Source organism: Osmia bicornis, chromosome 11 (genome assembly GCF_907164935.1).
Source record: "Osmia bicornis bicornis chromosome 11, iOsmBic2.1, whole genome shotgun sequence".
NCBI lineage: Eukaryota > Metazoa > Arthropoda > Insecta > Hymenoptera > Megachilidae > Osmia > Osmia bicornis.
The window spans coordinates 536,300-553,623 of NC_060226.1; the positions used below are offsets into that span (position 1 = coordinate 536,300).

Below are 17,324 nucleotides of genomic sequence, written 5' to 3' on the forward strand. Positions count from 1 at the left end.
CAGTCACTTTGTAATTTGTTGAGTTGCAATAAGTCCAGGACAACTGCCTACCACCCTCAGTCAAATGGTATGATTGAGAGGTGGCATAGATCTTTAAAAGCAGCAATCATGTGCTATGCAACCAACGATTGGGTTGCAGTTTTACCGACAGTGTTATTGGGACTCCGAGCCAGCTTTAAAGAGGTCATAAAAGCATCCGCTGCGGAAATGGTGTATGGTGTGCCAATCCGGTTACCTGGAGAATTTCTTATTGAACAAGATGAAGCTCCAGATCCACAGATTTTCTTGGAAAAGTTTAGACAACATATTCGACAGATTAAACCGAGCATTATTTCGCATCATGGGACACCTAAGCATTTTATTCACAAAGATTTGTACACATGTACGCATGTATTTGTTCGCATAGACACAGTAAAAAGATCGTTAGAAGCACCTTACGAGGGTCCGTTTGAGATTCTGGAACGCATTACAGACCATGTTTTTAAACTCAATTGTCACGGAAAGCCGCTTAACGTTTCTGTGGAACGTTTAAAACCTGCATTTTGCGAGAACACCAGCGATGTAACAATTAATCAAAATGTAAAAACATATATTAATAATAATTTTTAACAAAAAAACAAATCCGACTTCGAAATGCACTAAAAAGTGTAAAATAATTTCTATTTCATTATCCGACTTCGAAAAGGAGGAGGATACTCAATTCGATGTGTATATTTTTTTTTTTTTTTTTTTTTTTTTTTTTTATGTATGTTCACCGATTACGCCGAGACGGATGGACCAATCGGAACGAAACCTCTTGCATCTGGTAGAGTATGCCTCCCGATTGGTCCCGTTATAAAAACATTTTACATTTTTTCACTCCGAACGCTTTTTATTGCAAAAAAACGTACTATTTCATGTACGCGCGGCGTACGGTCGCCGATTACTGCGAGACGGATAGACCAATCGGAACGAAACTTTTTGCGTCTTATAGAGTATAACTCCCCATTGGTCCTGTAAAAAAAATATTTTGCGTTTTTTCATTCCTAATGATTTTTGCTTCTAAATGTATGTTCGCCGATTACTCCGAGACGGATGGACCAATCGGAACGAAACCTCTTGCGTCTGGTAGAGTAAGTCTCCCGATTGGTCCCGTAAAAAAATATTTTGCATTTTTTCATTCCTAACGACATTTTTTTCTAAATGTATGTTCGCCGGTTATTCCGAAACGGATGAACTAATCGGAACGAAACCTTTTGGATCTTCTAAAGTATGTGTGCAGATTGGTCCCGTTAAAAATACATTTTATATTTTTTCATTCCGAACGCTTTTTATTGCAGAAAAGCGTACTATTTCATGTACGTGCGTCGTACGTTCGCCGATTACTCCGAGACGGATAGACCAATCGGAACGAAACTCCTTGCATCTTGTAAAGTATATCTCGCACTTGGTCCCGTCAGAAAGGCATTTTGCATTTTTTCATTGCTAACGATTTTTTTGCAAGAACGTAATGCTTGATTTACATTTTTCACCGATTACCGCGAGACGGGTGGACCAGTCGGATCGAAAATTATGCATCTTGTAGAGTATATATTCTAATTGGTCCTGCAAAATAATTGTTGTATTTTTTCATTCCTAACGACTTTTATCGCAAAATACGTAATACTTCATTTATAACTTCCGGCGTTTATGCTGCAGGGAATGTACCGATAGCGATGGAACCTTTCACATTTAGTAGGAGGTTTATCCGCGATGATCTCACTTGCAAAAATTTACGAAATTTGTTGTTTATTAACAACTTAAATTCGGTCAATTTTTTTTCGGTTTATGGTTATTAGCTAAGCAACAGAAATCTAAAATCACGTTACACTATCCTACAAATACTACTGGTTCCACTAAAAAGTGTGAAATAAAATAATTTTTAACAAACAAAACATCCGACTTCGAAATGCACTAAAAAGTATAAAATAATTTCTATTTCATTTATACCAATATTCCATAGCTATTAATAATATCTACTTAATCGTTAAATAGGATACCAATTACATTTCAAAGTTTTCGGAGGCGGCGCAAAATTAAAAATACCCGAACAAACGATGCTGCCAATAACGATTTGATTACGGTATGGCAAACTTGGTAATTAATAAGTCGTAAGAGAAAAATTATAGGTCCGGCTGAAAACATTTGTAATTGTAACGAGTATATGAGAAATTGGCAGCAGTCCTGATGTACATGCACTATACTGCAGTTCACAAGAGATCATACTTAACTCGCGCCGCTCACTAGGTCTAGAGAGATTTTTAATAACGTGTGTTATTCCCCTCTACAGCTTGCTTCTTATTATACTTTGCGAACATATAAATGGTGGGCAGAAATATATGACGTACGATAACTGATAACCGGTGATGATATTGTAAAGTATCACGATACAATGAAATTTCTATTATTTGTCGCAAAAAAAAATGATGTGAACGCATAGCAAGAAGCACGCTGTAAAGGGGAATCACACGCACTATTAAAAATCTCCCTAGACTTCAGTAGGCCACTATCTGCGCGAGTTAAGTGCGGTCACTCGTGAACAGCAGTATAGTTAATTCGCAATGGGTTTGTTGATTCCCATTGAATATTGTTTACTTGAAACTATCAAATAGATGATTTATCATAGGTTGCCGACGCCGGAGTTAGGATCTTCCTAGTAGAGGAAAAGTTTTTAATTTTGCGCCGCCTCCGAAAACTTTGAAATGTAATTGGTATCCTATTTAACGATTAAGTAGATATTATTAATAGCTATGGAATATTGGTATAAATGAAATAGAAATTATTTTATACTTTTTAGTGCATTTCGAAGTCGGATGTTTTTTTTGTTAAAAATTATTTTTTTATACCAATATTCCATAGCTATTAACCACTTGCGGTGGAAAGACGTGTTACGCACGTCGACATGCTTTTGTTACCGGAACGCCAGCGACGTGTTATGCACGTCGTTGGGCGATTGTTACAGAAAGATAAATGACGTGCGTGGCACGTCCACTGTTTAATGAAATTCTTTACCGAGGCACAGTTTCTGCAAGATTATTAATAAATAAATTTAGTATTGATACACATGTAATTTTATCCTTCTGCCTCTTTATATTCTCTTCTGGAATCCACCCGCCGAACGCTGCCTGAACGCGCCGGGAAGTGATTGCCGCTCGACTGTTCTGGCACGCGCAACCGAGAATTTCTTTGCACCGCAAGTGGTTAATAATATCTACTTAATCGTTAACTAGGGTACCAAATACATTTCAAAGTTTTCGGAGGCGGCGCAAAATTAAAAACTTTTCTTCTACTAGGAAGATCCTAGTTTAGGTGTTGGCAACCTGTGACAAATGACCCATTTGATTATTTCAAATAAACAGTATTGAACAGGAATCAACATACCCATTGCAAATTAACTATACTGCAGTTCACGAGTAACCGCACTTAACTGGCGCAGCTCACTAGGTCTAGGGAGATTTTTAATAGCGTGTGTGATTCCCCTTTACAGCTTGCTTCTTACTTTGCGTTCACATAATCTTTTTCTCGGAAAATAACAGGAATTTCATTGTATCGTGAAACTTTACAATATCATCACCGGTTATCAGTTATCGTACGTCATATATTTCTGCCCACCATTTATATGATCGCAAAGCATAATAAGAAGCAAGCTGTAGAGGGAAATAACACACGTTACTAAAAATCTCTCTAGACCTAGTGAGCTGCGTGAGTTAAGTATGGTCTCTTGTGAACTGCAGTATAGTGCATGTACACTGAGTCCCATCGAAGTTGTCGCAGTTAAGTTGGCTACACATTCACGCCTCGTCGCGTCGTCGGCACCTCACCTATCTGCTCACCGACGCGGCGTAAATGTGTTTGTGCGCCAACTTCACTGCGACAACTTCGATGGGACTGAGTGTACATCAGGAGTGCTGCCAATTTCTGATACAATCGTTACAATTACAAATGTTTTCAGCCGGACCTATAACGTTCCGCTTTTTCTCTTACGATTTATTAATTACCAAGTTTGCCATATCGCAATCAAATCGTTATTGGCAGCATCGTTTGTTCGGGTATTTTTAATTTTGCGCCGCCTCCGAAAACTTTGAAATGTATTTGGTACTCTAGTTAACGATTGAGTAGATATTATTAATAGCTATGGAATATTGGTATAAATGAAATAGAAATTATTTTACACTTTTTAGTGCATTTCGAAGTCGGATTTGTTTTTTGTTAAAAATTATTTTATTTCACACTTTTTAGTGGAACCAGTAGTATTTGTAGGATAGTGTAAGATGATTTTAGGTTTCTGTTGCTTAGCTAATAACCATAAATCGAAAAAGAATTGACCGAATTTAAGTTATTAATAAACAACAAATTTCATAAACTTGTACGAGTGAGATCATCGCGGATATACAGGGTGTCACGCGACTATCTCGACAGCCAAAGAGGGATGATTGCTGAGGTGATTCTAAACAACTTTTTCCTTTGCCAAAATGTTGGTTCGTTTTCGAGTTATCAACAAAAAACACCGACCAATCCGAGCGCGTACAGCGCGCGGACTCAGGGACTGCAATGTCGGCAACGAAAACAGAGCCTGACGTAGGTCGCGAACGAACGGGTCGGCACCCCGTTGGCATAGCACAATAAAAAAACTGAACTGATAGAACATTTTTAGTCGTTTAAAATGAATACGGAACTTAATCTCTTGTCGCCTGTCATAATGTAAAAAAGGAAATTCTAAGCATTCTAAACAACAAATAACAATGATTGAAATGTAATAATTAATAAACGTTTGAATTGTAGGCTACGTTAATGATGAAAAATTTGCAAACAATTGAAATGAAACTTTCGCATTCGTTCCTAAATTAATCTGCTACGCTGAAAGCAGATAATTGTCACTGGGAAACGAGGAAACACGTTCGGTAGAACAGCTGTTTTCATGATCGGGCCAGTGAACTCCCCTCATTTATTGCACTTAGGTATGAATAATAAGCGAGGTGTTTCCTCGTCGAATGTTCAGAATCGACACAGTGACCTAGCGGGAATTATTTGCTTTCAGCGTAGCAGGTTAATTTAGAAACGAATGGATAAGTTTCATTTAAATAGCTTTCAAATTTTTCATCATTAACGTAGCCTCCAATTCAAACGTTTATTAATTATTCCATTTCAATCATTTCTATTGGTTGTTTAGAATGCTTAGAATTTCCATTTTTACATTATGGCAGTGTTACGTGCGGAGTAGGCGTAGTGGTAGGTGACTACTCTGCGGTATGTTATGACCCGACGCAACGCTTAAACACCTTCTTCGTGAAGGAAAGATAATATAGGATTCGGATTCGGTCTAGACTTATACAAGCCTCTCGCTCGTTGGATACAAGGTTTGGAAAGTACACACTAAATAATGATCAAAATTTGAATAAATAACTATTATATATTTTGCCAAAAGAAATGAATAGTTACAAAAATCGGATTGGTACACTTCCTGGACGGAACACAAGTATGAAAATATAACGCGTATTCAAAAGATATTACAATTTCCTTGACTACTGAGGACAGAGTATCCAGATCTTGGTTGGACTCACCGGATATTTAGATGTACAGAAACGGTTAACGAATTTGATGGATTGCTCCCTTCTCTCTCTCTTCCTCTCGACGCACGGATGTTGGACAATGTTCTTAATGAATGAAACTATGGCTTTACACTAACAGTTTTAATTGTAGATGATTTGAACTTGAGTCTTTTTTAACGAGAAAACTGAGTCTTTTCGCGTGATACTTGGTTCTCACGAAACTCTACTCCACGTATTTTGCAATACTAAACGTTCCTCGGACAGAGAGACCGCGCACCTCGCGACTGTATGGCCGACTGTGTCCCTATTGTCCGTAATCGGGTTTTTTATTAGGGCCGAAAATGCTGATTTCGCATGGTTTGAGGAAAAGAGTTCACTAGTATACTGACCTGTTGGAATGTCTATCATTGGCACATATTTTCAACGCAGCGTTTCGAGAAGAAGAGAGAATTTGCTGACGCTGGTGACTCTAAGGAGGTCAGTCAATGAACCAATTTCCTGATTGCTGACGCTTTCGTAATTTGAAATTAGAGGAAATGGAATTTTCTTAGTCGGGACGTAACAGCAGCCGACAAGAGATTAGGTTCCGTATTCATTTTAAACGACTAAAGATGTTCTACCGGTTCAATTTTTATTGTGCTATGCCAACGGGGTGCCAAGCCGTTCGTTCGCGACCTACGTCAGGCCCGGTTTTCGTACCAGTCAATGCAGTCCCTGGGACTGCGCGCTATACGCACTCGAATTGGTCGGTGTTTTTTGTTATTAACTCGCAAACCAAGCCTTAACCAACATTTTGACAAAGGAAAAAGTTGTTTAGAACCACCATAGCAATCATCCCTCTTCAGCTGTCGAGGTACTCGCGTGACAGCCTGTATATCTTACTAACGATAAATATGAAAAGTTTCACCGCGAACGATACATTCCTTGCAGAATAACATGAAGGAATAGATTTTTTGCTATAACAGTAGCTATTAACAAATTTCATAAATTTTTGCAACTGGGATCATCGCAAATATACCTCGTACTAAATATGAAAGGTTTCATCGCTATCGGTACATTCCCTGCAGCATAAACGCCGGAAGATATAAACGAAGTATTACGTATTTTGCGATAAAAGTCGTTAGGAATGAAAAAACACAAAAACTGTTTTGTGGGATCAATCGGGGGATATACTCTATATGATGCAAAATTTTCGATCCGATTGGTCCATCCGTTTCGCGGTAATCGGTGAAAAATGTAAATCAAGCATTACGTTATTTGCAAAAAAATCGTTAGCAATGAAAGAATGGAAAATGCATCTGACGGGACCAAGTGGGAGAAATACTCTACAAATGCAAAAAGCTTCGTTCCGATTGATCCATCCGTCTCGGAATAATCGGCGAACGTACGGCGCACGTATATGAAATAGTACGTTTTTCTGCAATAAAAAGCGTTCGGAGTGAAAAAATATAAAATGTTTTTTTAACGGGACCAATCGGGAGACATACTCTACCAGATGCAAAAGGTTCCGTTCCGATTGGTCCATCCATCTCGGCGTAATCGGTGAACATACGTAAACAAAAAAAAATGTACACATCGAAATGAGTATCCACCTCCTTTTCGAAGTCGGATAAAAAAGAGTACATTTCGCGAGTTGCTTAACAACTCACTCGGGGGGGGAGTGATGTAGCGCCCGTGTCGCGCTCGAAAAACTCCTCATGCGACATCTAGGTTAAGTTAGTTTAGTTAGTGTAGTTAGTTCTAGTCACAGCCGACTCTAGTACTAGCCATGCTGAACAACGTGGCAACACCGCTCGCGTGACAATCGGGAGTCCTATTTTCAAAAACAGAGTCCTGTGCTGGGAATTGTAATTAACGTCTTTTTTAATTAAAAGCTGTAGTAATATACACTATTTTGTATTAATTATGTATAAACAATACATAAATGTTGCAACTATGGCAAGTAGAAGTGATGTGATAGTATAAAATTGTTACAAATGTGATATATATTTTGTGTACTCTCGAAGTAGTTTGGTGTTGTGAAGCATGATATTTGAAATATTTACAGTGGTTTCAAGAAAATTTAGATATGAAGCAAAATGAAACCATCTTTGTTAATGTATATAAGTTAATAAAAACCTTGAAACAAGCGAAATTATTGGAACGAAACCAAAGAGGTTATGTGAAGTCCAGAAAGTAGTCGGGAGTCTGAGGGCGTTGATTGGCTGGGAGTCTGGGAGTCCGGGAGGCAGATAGAGTAGGATAGGTATTGATATATTCAGACCGGACTCCCGCGGTGTTGCCATTTTTACTTCAGCACGGCTAGTACTAGTGTCGGCTGTGTTCTAGTCTTAGATTAGTTACTTTTTGTTAAGTAGTTGGTAGGCTTAGCTTGTATGGATGCGCTCGTTCTTTTAAGGACGCCCGACGACTCACTCTCTTTTGTGCGTTGCTTGAAGTAGCTGGTCGTTTTCTTGTGCAACAAATATAAGGATTGTAATAAAACAAAGTAAGCAAGATTCCAGTCTAATTTATTTTCTCCCATCGTTGAAGACCTCTATCGACCGCTACAACTTCTTTCCGCTTTCCGCTCTTTCTTTGTTGTCTCACTCCTAACCTCACACCCGTTAACGTTTCCCAGCCTCCTTTTACTACCCCTTCCGCTCTCCCCTTCCCTTCTCTTGGACTTTCCCGCCGTCACCGGGCTTTTCCACCTTCTACGACACTATTCTAATCCTCACCAACGCCTTTACTTTCTATTCTGCACCGCGGACTACTTCATGAGCACTTAATTATTGGAGCCGGAAAAGGCGAGATTAATTGTATTGACGGTGGCGTATCTTCACAACTTTTTAAGAAGAAATAATAATTCCTGTTCATTATACTTCCTGCAGGGACTTTTGACTCAGATCAGAATGAAGTATTCGTTGAAGGTAATTGGAGACAAGAAAGAAATTCAAATTCACTGATTGTGTTGGCGAAATTCCCCAAATCATCACAGACCATACAAAGTTGGCAACGAAAGTATTTCATCGGTGCGTCGTTACCGACAGCGGCAGCACCCCCCGGGCCCACTTTGTCTATGCGGTCCGCTCTCCAAGCTGAAACCGGCAAGATCGACGCCATAACTGATTTCAGTTTTCTTGTACGATCGCTTGACGTGATAACACGTATATCGTTGTCTGCGCAATTACGTGCAAGTACGCAGTCTTACCAATCTACGCGAAGCTGAACATTTCAGCGCGCGCTTCAATAGTTTAGTTCTGTTTCTCGTCCTCGCAATTTAATTCATTAAGTATAAATATTTTGTGTATATATTTTATTTCTGTGATCTCGCTTTATTCACTGTTGTAAATACTTTCGCTGTGTAAATACTTTTCTTATTATTAAACTCTTGTGATCGTTACGCGGGTGTGTTTATTTCTAACCTCGCTGACCACGTAATTCGCAAACAGATTGCGATAACGAAAATTCCTCGGAGATCTCCACTAAGTGCTCAAGAAATTCGCGACGAGCTTAAAGATTATTTTATTACTAATGGACGTTTAGAATGGCAAGATGAATATGTATAAATATTATAAATTGTACTATATTTTACGTACCTTCTCTGTATCTAACGTTGCTCGCGGTTCGTCTTTGTTCAATACATAATGCATTCTCTCAAAAGCAAACCACTTTGACGTGTACACATCCTTACGAGCTGTCAATAAAAATTTACTTTGTACTGATTGTAATTATATACAATATTTATACCTGTGTAACATCCCACTGGATGAGAAATAGTAACAACAAGGAAGAATTGAAGAAAAAAATTATTATAACATTTATTTCTATTTTATTTTTTTTTATATAATTCTGTAATAACTTTTTATTTTTTTTGATTAATTGTAATAATAATCACCCTTTCATTTAATAGCTGAAAGATTCTTGTATTTACTAAAAGTTAAGGGGATAGACACGGGTAATGCAGCGAGAAGACATTACCGGCAAAAATGGGCCTAAAAAGGGGTTTACGGGAATACACTTTTCGTCCTTATATGAGAAGATTTGGGGCTGGGTGAGGGCTCATTCGAAAGAGGAAGGTCCAATGCAGGGCGGTCTGGTCATGGTTCAACAAAATTGTGTTGATATATAATAATATGAGTGTCCAAAGTAGAAGAAAAATCGACAAAATACATCCGTAGATTCCAAGTATTTTTTAGGTCACTAAAACAGTTCTGTGACTCAAACGGTGACCAGACCGCGCTGCATTGAACCTTCCTCTTTCGAATGAACCCTTATTTAGATCAAAATCTTCTCATATAAAAACGAAAAGTGTATTCCCGTAAAAGCATTCCCAAAGACGAGTTCCGCCATTATCTGGATACTACAGAGCAAGTTACGTGACAAATTTAGTTCAGCTAGTAGTTATAAGGTGGCGTCTAAGTAGAAAGGCTGCCGATCTGGAATCGTAGCCAGAATCAAGCGTCAGCTTGATTACGTCACTCGAACTGTGCTGCGAAGGCAAGCGAAAAAGGCAACAACGCCCGAACGCTGAGTGAGACGCACTACAGTCATGCTGTCCTTCTCTCATTCTGCATGTTGAGATTGTCCCTTTTCTCTAAGATTTGACTGCCGTCCGCCTGGATTTTTCACAACTCCCCATAACAAACCCTGCCTCATTCAAACTATATCGTGTTTGGTATCATTTTAATCAGAAAAATTTCACCAATGCACTAGTAAAAATTTCATTTTAAAAAAGTCAAAAATAAAAAAGTTTTATAATTGAATTAGTATTAGTCACACCGATATGTTTCGGCTCTTTCCTTTTATCATTGGACCTCTCGCTCTCTCCTCCACTGTCTGTCCCTTTCTACGTTCACGCTTGGCTGGCCATCGCATATAATCCGAGATTCGACACCTCTGTTGAATATATGAATTGTTGCACATATTCAACTTTTACTGTATAGACGCGAGGTCCCTTCATTTATTAGTTCTAACAGTACCATATTACTTTTTTATGCAGAATGTTTCAAGGAGTTGCCACAAGTAAAAAAAAAATGCAATTCTACTTACATAAAAAATGGATTTGCATTTTTTGAGTGCATCGTTGCATTCACGAAGAAAATGAAATCACAGAAAAATATACATTATCATACCATTGAACTTTTACATAAACAGCTTTTTCCTATCTCTTACCAAATTCAAGATATAACCCGTCCCAATTGCATGACGTATCCTGTATACTTTTATTAATTAAAAAACATTTATTTAAAAATGTTGGCGAAATTCCACAAATTGTCGCAGAACACGAATTTGGCAACGAAAGTATTTCGTTGGTGCGTCGTTACCGATAGCGGCAGCACCTCTCGGGCCCACTTTGTCAACGCGGTCCCCTCTCATCGCGGAACCGGCACGATCGACGCCATGATCGATTCTTCCCTTCTTGTTTCGACGCTTGTCGTGAGAACACGTGTTTCAGACCACGCGAGTTTTGAATACAAGTTCGCCATTTTGAACACGCCGTTCAGTTTCTAGCTCAGTCCACGCGATTTGTATATGCATTCAGTACACGCATTATTGTAAATATTGTAAATAAATTGTTAAGTGTTAATCAAGGTACGTATTTCTTTCTCCGACCACGCAGACCACGCTTTTCGCAGACATTTTTTGGTCCTTCGAGCCGGATAAGACACGCCCTTCGCGTAACAGTTCGTGACTACGCAGTGTTGTGCACGCGAGTCCGTTGAACGGTTTTCGCCTTTATTAGTGATAAGTGAGCTCGTAGACTCTTTAGATTTAGTGCCGTTCTGAGACAGTGACTCTTCAGTTTTTTCCGACATTTTCTTTTGGCGACATTTTTGGGTTTGTGGCATTTTTCGTTTGTGGAGACGCTGCTGCAGAAATTGCCACCTTGACAATCGGTTGACCGAGACGTCGAGAAGTGTGGGCTCTGGCACTGCGTTGAGCGGCGATCCGATCAGGAAGTGCCCTGGTGAGAGGGCTGAGACGTCGTCTGGATCATCGCTGAGTGGTTCCAACAGTCGTGAATTGAGGATGGCTTCAATCTGCGCGAGCAATGTTATTGATTCCTCGAACGTCAATAAAGCATCTCCAATCGTCCTCTTCAGGTGGAATTTGAGAGACTTGACCTCCGCCTCCCATTTTCCACCCATGTGTGGAGCGGCAGGAGGGTTGAAATGCCACTGCGTACCATCCTTGGCGAGTAGAGCTGCGAGGTCTTGATTTTCGCGTGTGCTGTCGTTGAACTGCCTTTTCAATTGTGCGTCTGCTCCTTGGAAGTTGGTACTGCAATCTGAGTAAAGAGAGGCTGCAGTTCCTCTCCTTGCTGCAAATCTGCGATAGGCTGCGATGAATGCGTCGGCTGAGTAATCGGTGACAACTTCCAAGTGAACAGCTGAGGTTGCGAAGCAAACGAAGACGCAAATCCACCCTTTCTGCGTCTTGGCTCCCCTGCCTTTCCAAGTTTTCAGCGTGAGTTCCTGCATAGTCCACTCCAGTGTGGGTGAACGGGCGCGATGGAGTGACTCGACAAAGAGGTAGTTGGCCCATCAGTTGATGGGCACGGATCCCCCTCTGCCGAGCACACTTCACACACCGCAAGATATGCGTCTTCACTGGAGCTCGTCCACCGAGAATCCAGTAGCGTTGTCTGAGAAAGGCGAGGGTGGATTGCGTACCTCCATGCATGGTCTGACGATGTGCGTGGTCGATGAGAAGTGCTGAGAATTTTGAATCACGAGGCAAAATGACAGGATGTTTGCCTTCGTGCGAAAGCTCTGAGTGTTGGAGGCGTCCGCCTACTCTGGCGATCCCTTGATGGTCAAGGTAAGCGGTGAGCCTCGTAAATGGATGCGTTGACGGCAGCGTAGCTTTTTTGGCGAGTGCAGCGAGTTCATCCTTGAAGAACGTGGACTGCGTGGCCTGAATCCAATAAATTCTGGCCCTTTCCATATCAGCTGCTGAGATGAAATGCGTGGGCGAAGCGTCCTGTCGTTTGAACAGCTTGTCCACGAATTTGAGACAAAGAGCGGTGATTCTGAGTAATCTGTTAACACAAGAATATTTAAAGATTAATTCCCATGAATATTCCTTAAGAGTGTTTGCCGTGTGGAGTGAGACGACAGCACGAGCTTCAGGGGCGCCGAACTCGTCTGCGTCGACACTGGTCAGTTTGGGCCACGTGTTCTGAGGTTGCGTGAGCCACGGTGGTCCCGTCCACCAAAGCGAGTGCTGTTGGAGCTGTTCTGTCGTCATGCCTCTTGACGCGCAGTCAGCTGGATTCGATGATCCTGGTACATGCCTCCAGTGAAAGTTCTGCGTGATCTCCTGGATTTGGATTACCCTGTTGCGTACGTAATCCTTCCATTTGGAGGGGTGCGTTTTGATCCATGCCAGCGTAACTTCTGAGTCCGTCCACATAAATGTCTGAGAAACGGTCAAGTTCAAAGTAGCGTGAACATGCCGCATCAGTTTGGAAAGTAGCAGCGCTGCTGTGAGTTCCAACCTCAGGATGGTCAGACGTTTGAGTGGTGTCACTCGCGTTTTCGAGCAGATTAGAGATGTGTGGGTACCCGTGGACGGTGCGTGGACAACGAGATAGACGACGGCTGCCATTGCGAGGACTGATGCATCAGAGAAGCCGTGAAGTTCAACTGTAGACGTGGTCGTTGTGTTGAACCATCGTGGGATGGAAAGTCTGGCCAGACTGGTTAAATCTTCCCTGATGCGAAGCCACTGCTGCGTAATGTGACAAGGCAGAATGTCGTCCCAGCCGAGTTCCTGTAACCAAAGCTCTTGAATGAGAATTTTAGCTCTGATAATTACAGGTGCAACAAAACCGAGTGGATCAAAGAGTTGAGCTACTTCGGAGAGAATGAGGCGTTTCGTGAACTGCGTGCGTTGAGTAGCTGATATGGTCGAGAAGTTCAGCGTGTCCTGATGTGGAATCCATTTAATTCCGAGAATTTTGGTTGCACAGTCGTCGAATGAGATTGCTGCGTGGGTCTGTTCTGGTGCGAGGTCTTCTAGCAACGATTTGCTTGTGGAGTGCCATTTTGCGAGTGGAAATCCACCCGCTTGACACAGCTGCGTCAGCTGATTTGCAACGTCCTGTAGATGTTCTGAGGTATCTGCGCCACCAAAAATGTCATCGACATACCTACCATTTTTGATGGGTTCCACGGCAAGGGGATATTTCGACCCTTCGTCGTCAGCGAGTTGCAAGAGTGTTCGGACAGCCAGGTACGGAGCAGCTTTCGTCCCGTACGTGACCGTGGTCAGCTGGTACTGCGTTTCCTGTTGTGCGTCATCAAGCCAAAGTATCTGCTGCAAGCTCCAGTCATCTGGATGTACCTTGATCTGCCGGTACATCTTCGTGACGTCGGTTGCAAACAGATGCTTGTATCTGCGTATCCAAATGAGCAGATCTGCAATGTTCAGCATCAGATTCGGACCAGTGTGTAGAAGATCGTTCAGCGAGTATCCTGAAGAAGTTGGACTGGAGCCATTGAAAACCACACGCAATGCGGTGGTCGTACTGCCCAACTTCAGAACGCCATGGTGTGGAAGAAAGTACTGAAACGGACTAGTTATTGAGTCATTGTTCAGTCTTACCATGTGACCAAGCTGCTCATATTCGAGCATGAACTTGGTGTACAGCTGTTTGTACTGCGCGTCCTTGCTGAGTCGTCTGAGAATCCGTTGGAGACAGTTGTGCGCTGTCTGATACGAATTGCCGAGTGCGCTTGGGTGAAGTTTGAGCGGCAATCGCACGATGTATCTTCCTGCGGAGTCTCTTGAATGCGTGGTCTTGAAATGATCTTCGCACTCTTGCTCGTCTGGTGTGAGCAAGGGTGCCGTGTCCTGCGGTGGCTCTTCCTGCGTCCAGAAGCGGCTGAGTAATTCACTCAGTTGGCGATCAGTATTATTGACTGTCACTTGATGAGAAGTCCTGCGAATTGTCTGAGTGCCCTCGAGGGGCCCGATTATGAGCCAACCGAAGATCGAAAGTTGAGCGATCAACGGTGATGACGTGTGCCGAATAATATTTGACTTGATAACTTGCCCGTATGCGTCTGCTCCGAGAATGATGTCCACTGGGCTGGATGTGAGAAATTGAGGATCTGCGAGGTTCAATTTCTCCAGATGCGATGGCAGCGTTGGACGAGCTGGTGGTTCTGATGGCAGGCAAGTGGTCACCTTCGTGAGCACGTGTGCGTGCACGGTGACTGAGAGCGGTCTGTAAATGGAATGGAGGGTAATACTGACCACTCCATTCGTCTGCGAAGTCCTTGCACCACCAACTCCGTGGACATCTAATGAGGAGCGTTGTCGCCTGAGTCTAAGCTGATTGACTAAAGACTCTGAAATAAGAGACACCTCAGAGCCTGAATCGACCAGAATTCTTACTTGCTGCGTTGCGAGGTCAGTGTGCACTCTGGCGAGTGCAGTTGCTAGAAGTGTGGTCCGTGGTCTGCGTGGTCCATAGAGGCGTGAGCTGCGTGGGCGTCGACGACTGCACCAACTCCTCAATTGTTGGTTGACGTTGACGGCAGTGTTCCTCGTGGTCTGCGTTAAAGCGGGGGCTTGCGAGGGCCCTGCTGCGGCTGCCTGCAAGGCCTGGTATCCAGGCACCACTACCCGGCTCAGCTCTCCTCCGTGGAGCGTAGTGTGATGGTGCTCATCACATAATTTGCACCTCTGGTGCATTGTTCTGCAGCTCCGAAAGTTGTGGTGCCCCAGACAATTGATACAGAGCGCTTGAGCCTTGATAATACTAAAGCGCTCTAACACCGCGAGGTTTCTGTATGCCGGACACGAGGCCAGAAAGTGGTCCTTACCACAGTATGCGCAAGGATAGAGCGCTGTCTGACGTGCCCTCTGCTGTGTGGAGGACCCAGCGTGAGCGGCGGGCGTGGGCGTCGTGGTCCGAGTGGACGCTGTGTGCGTGGCCACTCTCGAAGGCCCAGAACGTTGCGTCGTGGACTGAGTAGTTTTGGTGGCTGTCTGCGTGGTCTGCGTAGGCCTGGCGTCCGGGTGTAGCTCGAGCTGCTCGAGCATGCGTGCGCGGGCCACCAGAAACTTTGAAAGCTGCTCCATCGTCGGAAACTCCGTCTGCGTGGACAGCGTTGTCTCCCAATTTTCTCGCGTGTCGGGGTCCAAAAGGCGAACGAGTGCGGTGATGAGGAAGCAATTGTGCTCGTCATAAAGCCCGAAGCTCTTCAAGGCTTCAAGCGTCTCACCCATAATGTTTGCCATTTTGGTGAGCGACGCCGCCTTCCGGACCTTCATCGGCTTCAGATTATAGATCCGATCCATATGCGTCTGAATATTGAGACGCTTGTTTTCAAACCGCTCGTCTAGGAGCTTCCAAGCTTAGGAGAAGGCCTCTTCAGTCGTGGGCAGATGCTCAATCAGCTGAGCTGCGTTACCTGACACGGCTCCCTTAAGGTAGTTGAACCGGTCAAGGTCAGTGAGGTCGTCGCGGGCTGTAATGACGGAGGCGAAGGTGGCCTTGAACTGATGCCACCGACTGTACTCCCCTTCAAACTTGGGCAGTGCGATCTCAGGCAGACGTGAGCGGGGTTTCGTGGGCGGTTGCGTGGGCGTCGTGGGCTGCGTGGTCGGCGGCGGGCTCAGACGGTGCTCCAGCTGAGCAATCAGTTTGCGCGCGGTCAGTACTACCTTGTCCTCCTGCGAGGCCACCTTGGACTTGTAGTATCCGTGGTCCAGCTGGGAGACAGGCCAGAGTCGGCTCAAGGCTTGATGCTCCTGGTGAAACAGCAAGTGCATCTCAATAAGCGTGGTCTTCGTGATTTCCACCTCTGAAGGGAGAATCTCCAGAGGATCTTTGTTGGCGGAGGCCTGGAGATCCTCGACGATTGACAGCATCGTGTCGAGGCGTTCCTCCTGAACCCTAGCGCGGACCTGAAGCTCTGACGAGAGCCGACCGGGCGAGCGTGTGCGCGTGACCTGCGTGATCTGCGTGGGCTGCGTGGTCTCTTCCGGCACCTCCAGCAATGGCGGCGCGGCCGGCGCATCCTCATCCGCCTTGTTTGAGCGGACGGAACCGTCCTGCGACGCGGGTGACGGGTCGCGCGATTTCGGCATCGTTGTAATCCGTTAGCGTGTCTCTGAGCACTGAACTACACTGTGCACTGCGTGTTCACAAACGAAAAATGTCACAAACCCAAAAATGTCGCCAAAAGAAAATGTCGGAAAAAACTGAAGAGTCACTGTCTCAGAACGGCACTAAATCTAAAGAGTCTACGAGCTCACTTATCACTAATAAAGGCGAAAACCGTTCAACGGACTCGCGTGCACAACACTGCGTAGTCACGAACCGTTACGCGAAGGGCGTGTCTCATCCGGGTCGAAGGACCAAAAAATGTCTGCGAAAAGCGTGGTCTGCGAGGTCGGAGAAAGAAACACGCACCTCGATTAACACTTAACAATTTATTTACAATATTTACAATAATGCGTGTACTGAATGCATATACAAATCGCGTGGACTGAGCTAGAAACTGAACGGCGTGTTCAAAATGGCGAACTTGTATTCAAAACTCGCGTGGTCTCACGACAAGCGTCGAAACAAGAAGGGAAGAATCGATTATGGCGTCGATCGTGCCGGTTCCGCGATGAGAGGGGACCGCGTTGACAAAGTGGGCCCGAGAGGTGCTGCCGCTATCGGTAACGACGCACCAACGAAATACTTTCGTTGCCAAATTCGTGTTCTGCGACAATTTGTGGAATTTCGCCAACACTTTTAAATAAATG

At 43.6% G+C, this 17,324-nt stretch overlaps 2 protein-coding genes across 2 annotated transcripts; both read right to left on the reverse strand.

The window, feature by feature from the left end:
- Positions 1 to 11,128: 11,128 nt before the first annotated feature.
- LOC114882466 lies at positions 11,129 to 12,034 on the reverse strand. The gene has a single exon (XM_029199357.1). It carries the CDS (start codon positions 12,032 to 12,034, stop codon positions 11,129 to 11,131), a length of 906 nt encoding a protein of 301 aa, XP_029055190.1.
- Positions 12,035 to 15,923: 3,889 nt separating this feature from the next.
- On the reverse strand, positions 15,924 to 16,658 carry LOC114882289. The gene has a single exon (XM_029199179.1). The coding sequence runs from the start codon at positions 16,656 to 16,658 to the stop codon at positions 15,924 to 15,926; it is 735 nt and encodes a 244-aa protein (XP_029055012.1).
- Positions 16,659 to 17,324: the final 666 nt, after the last annotated feature.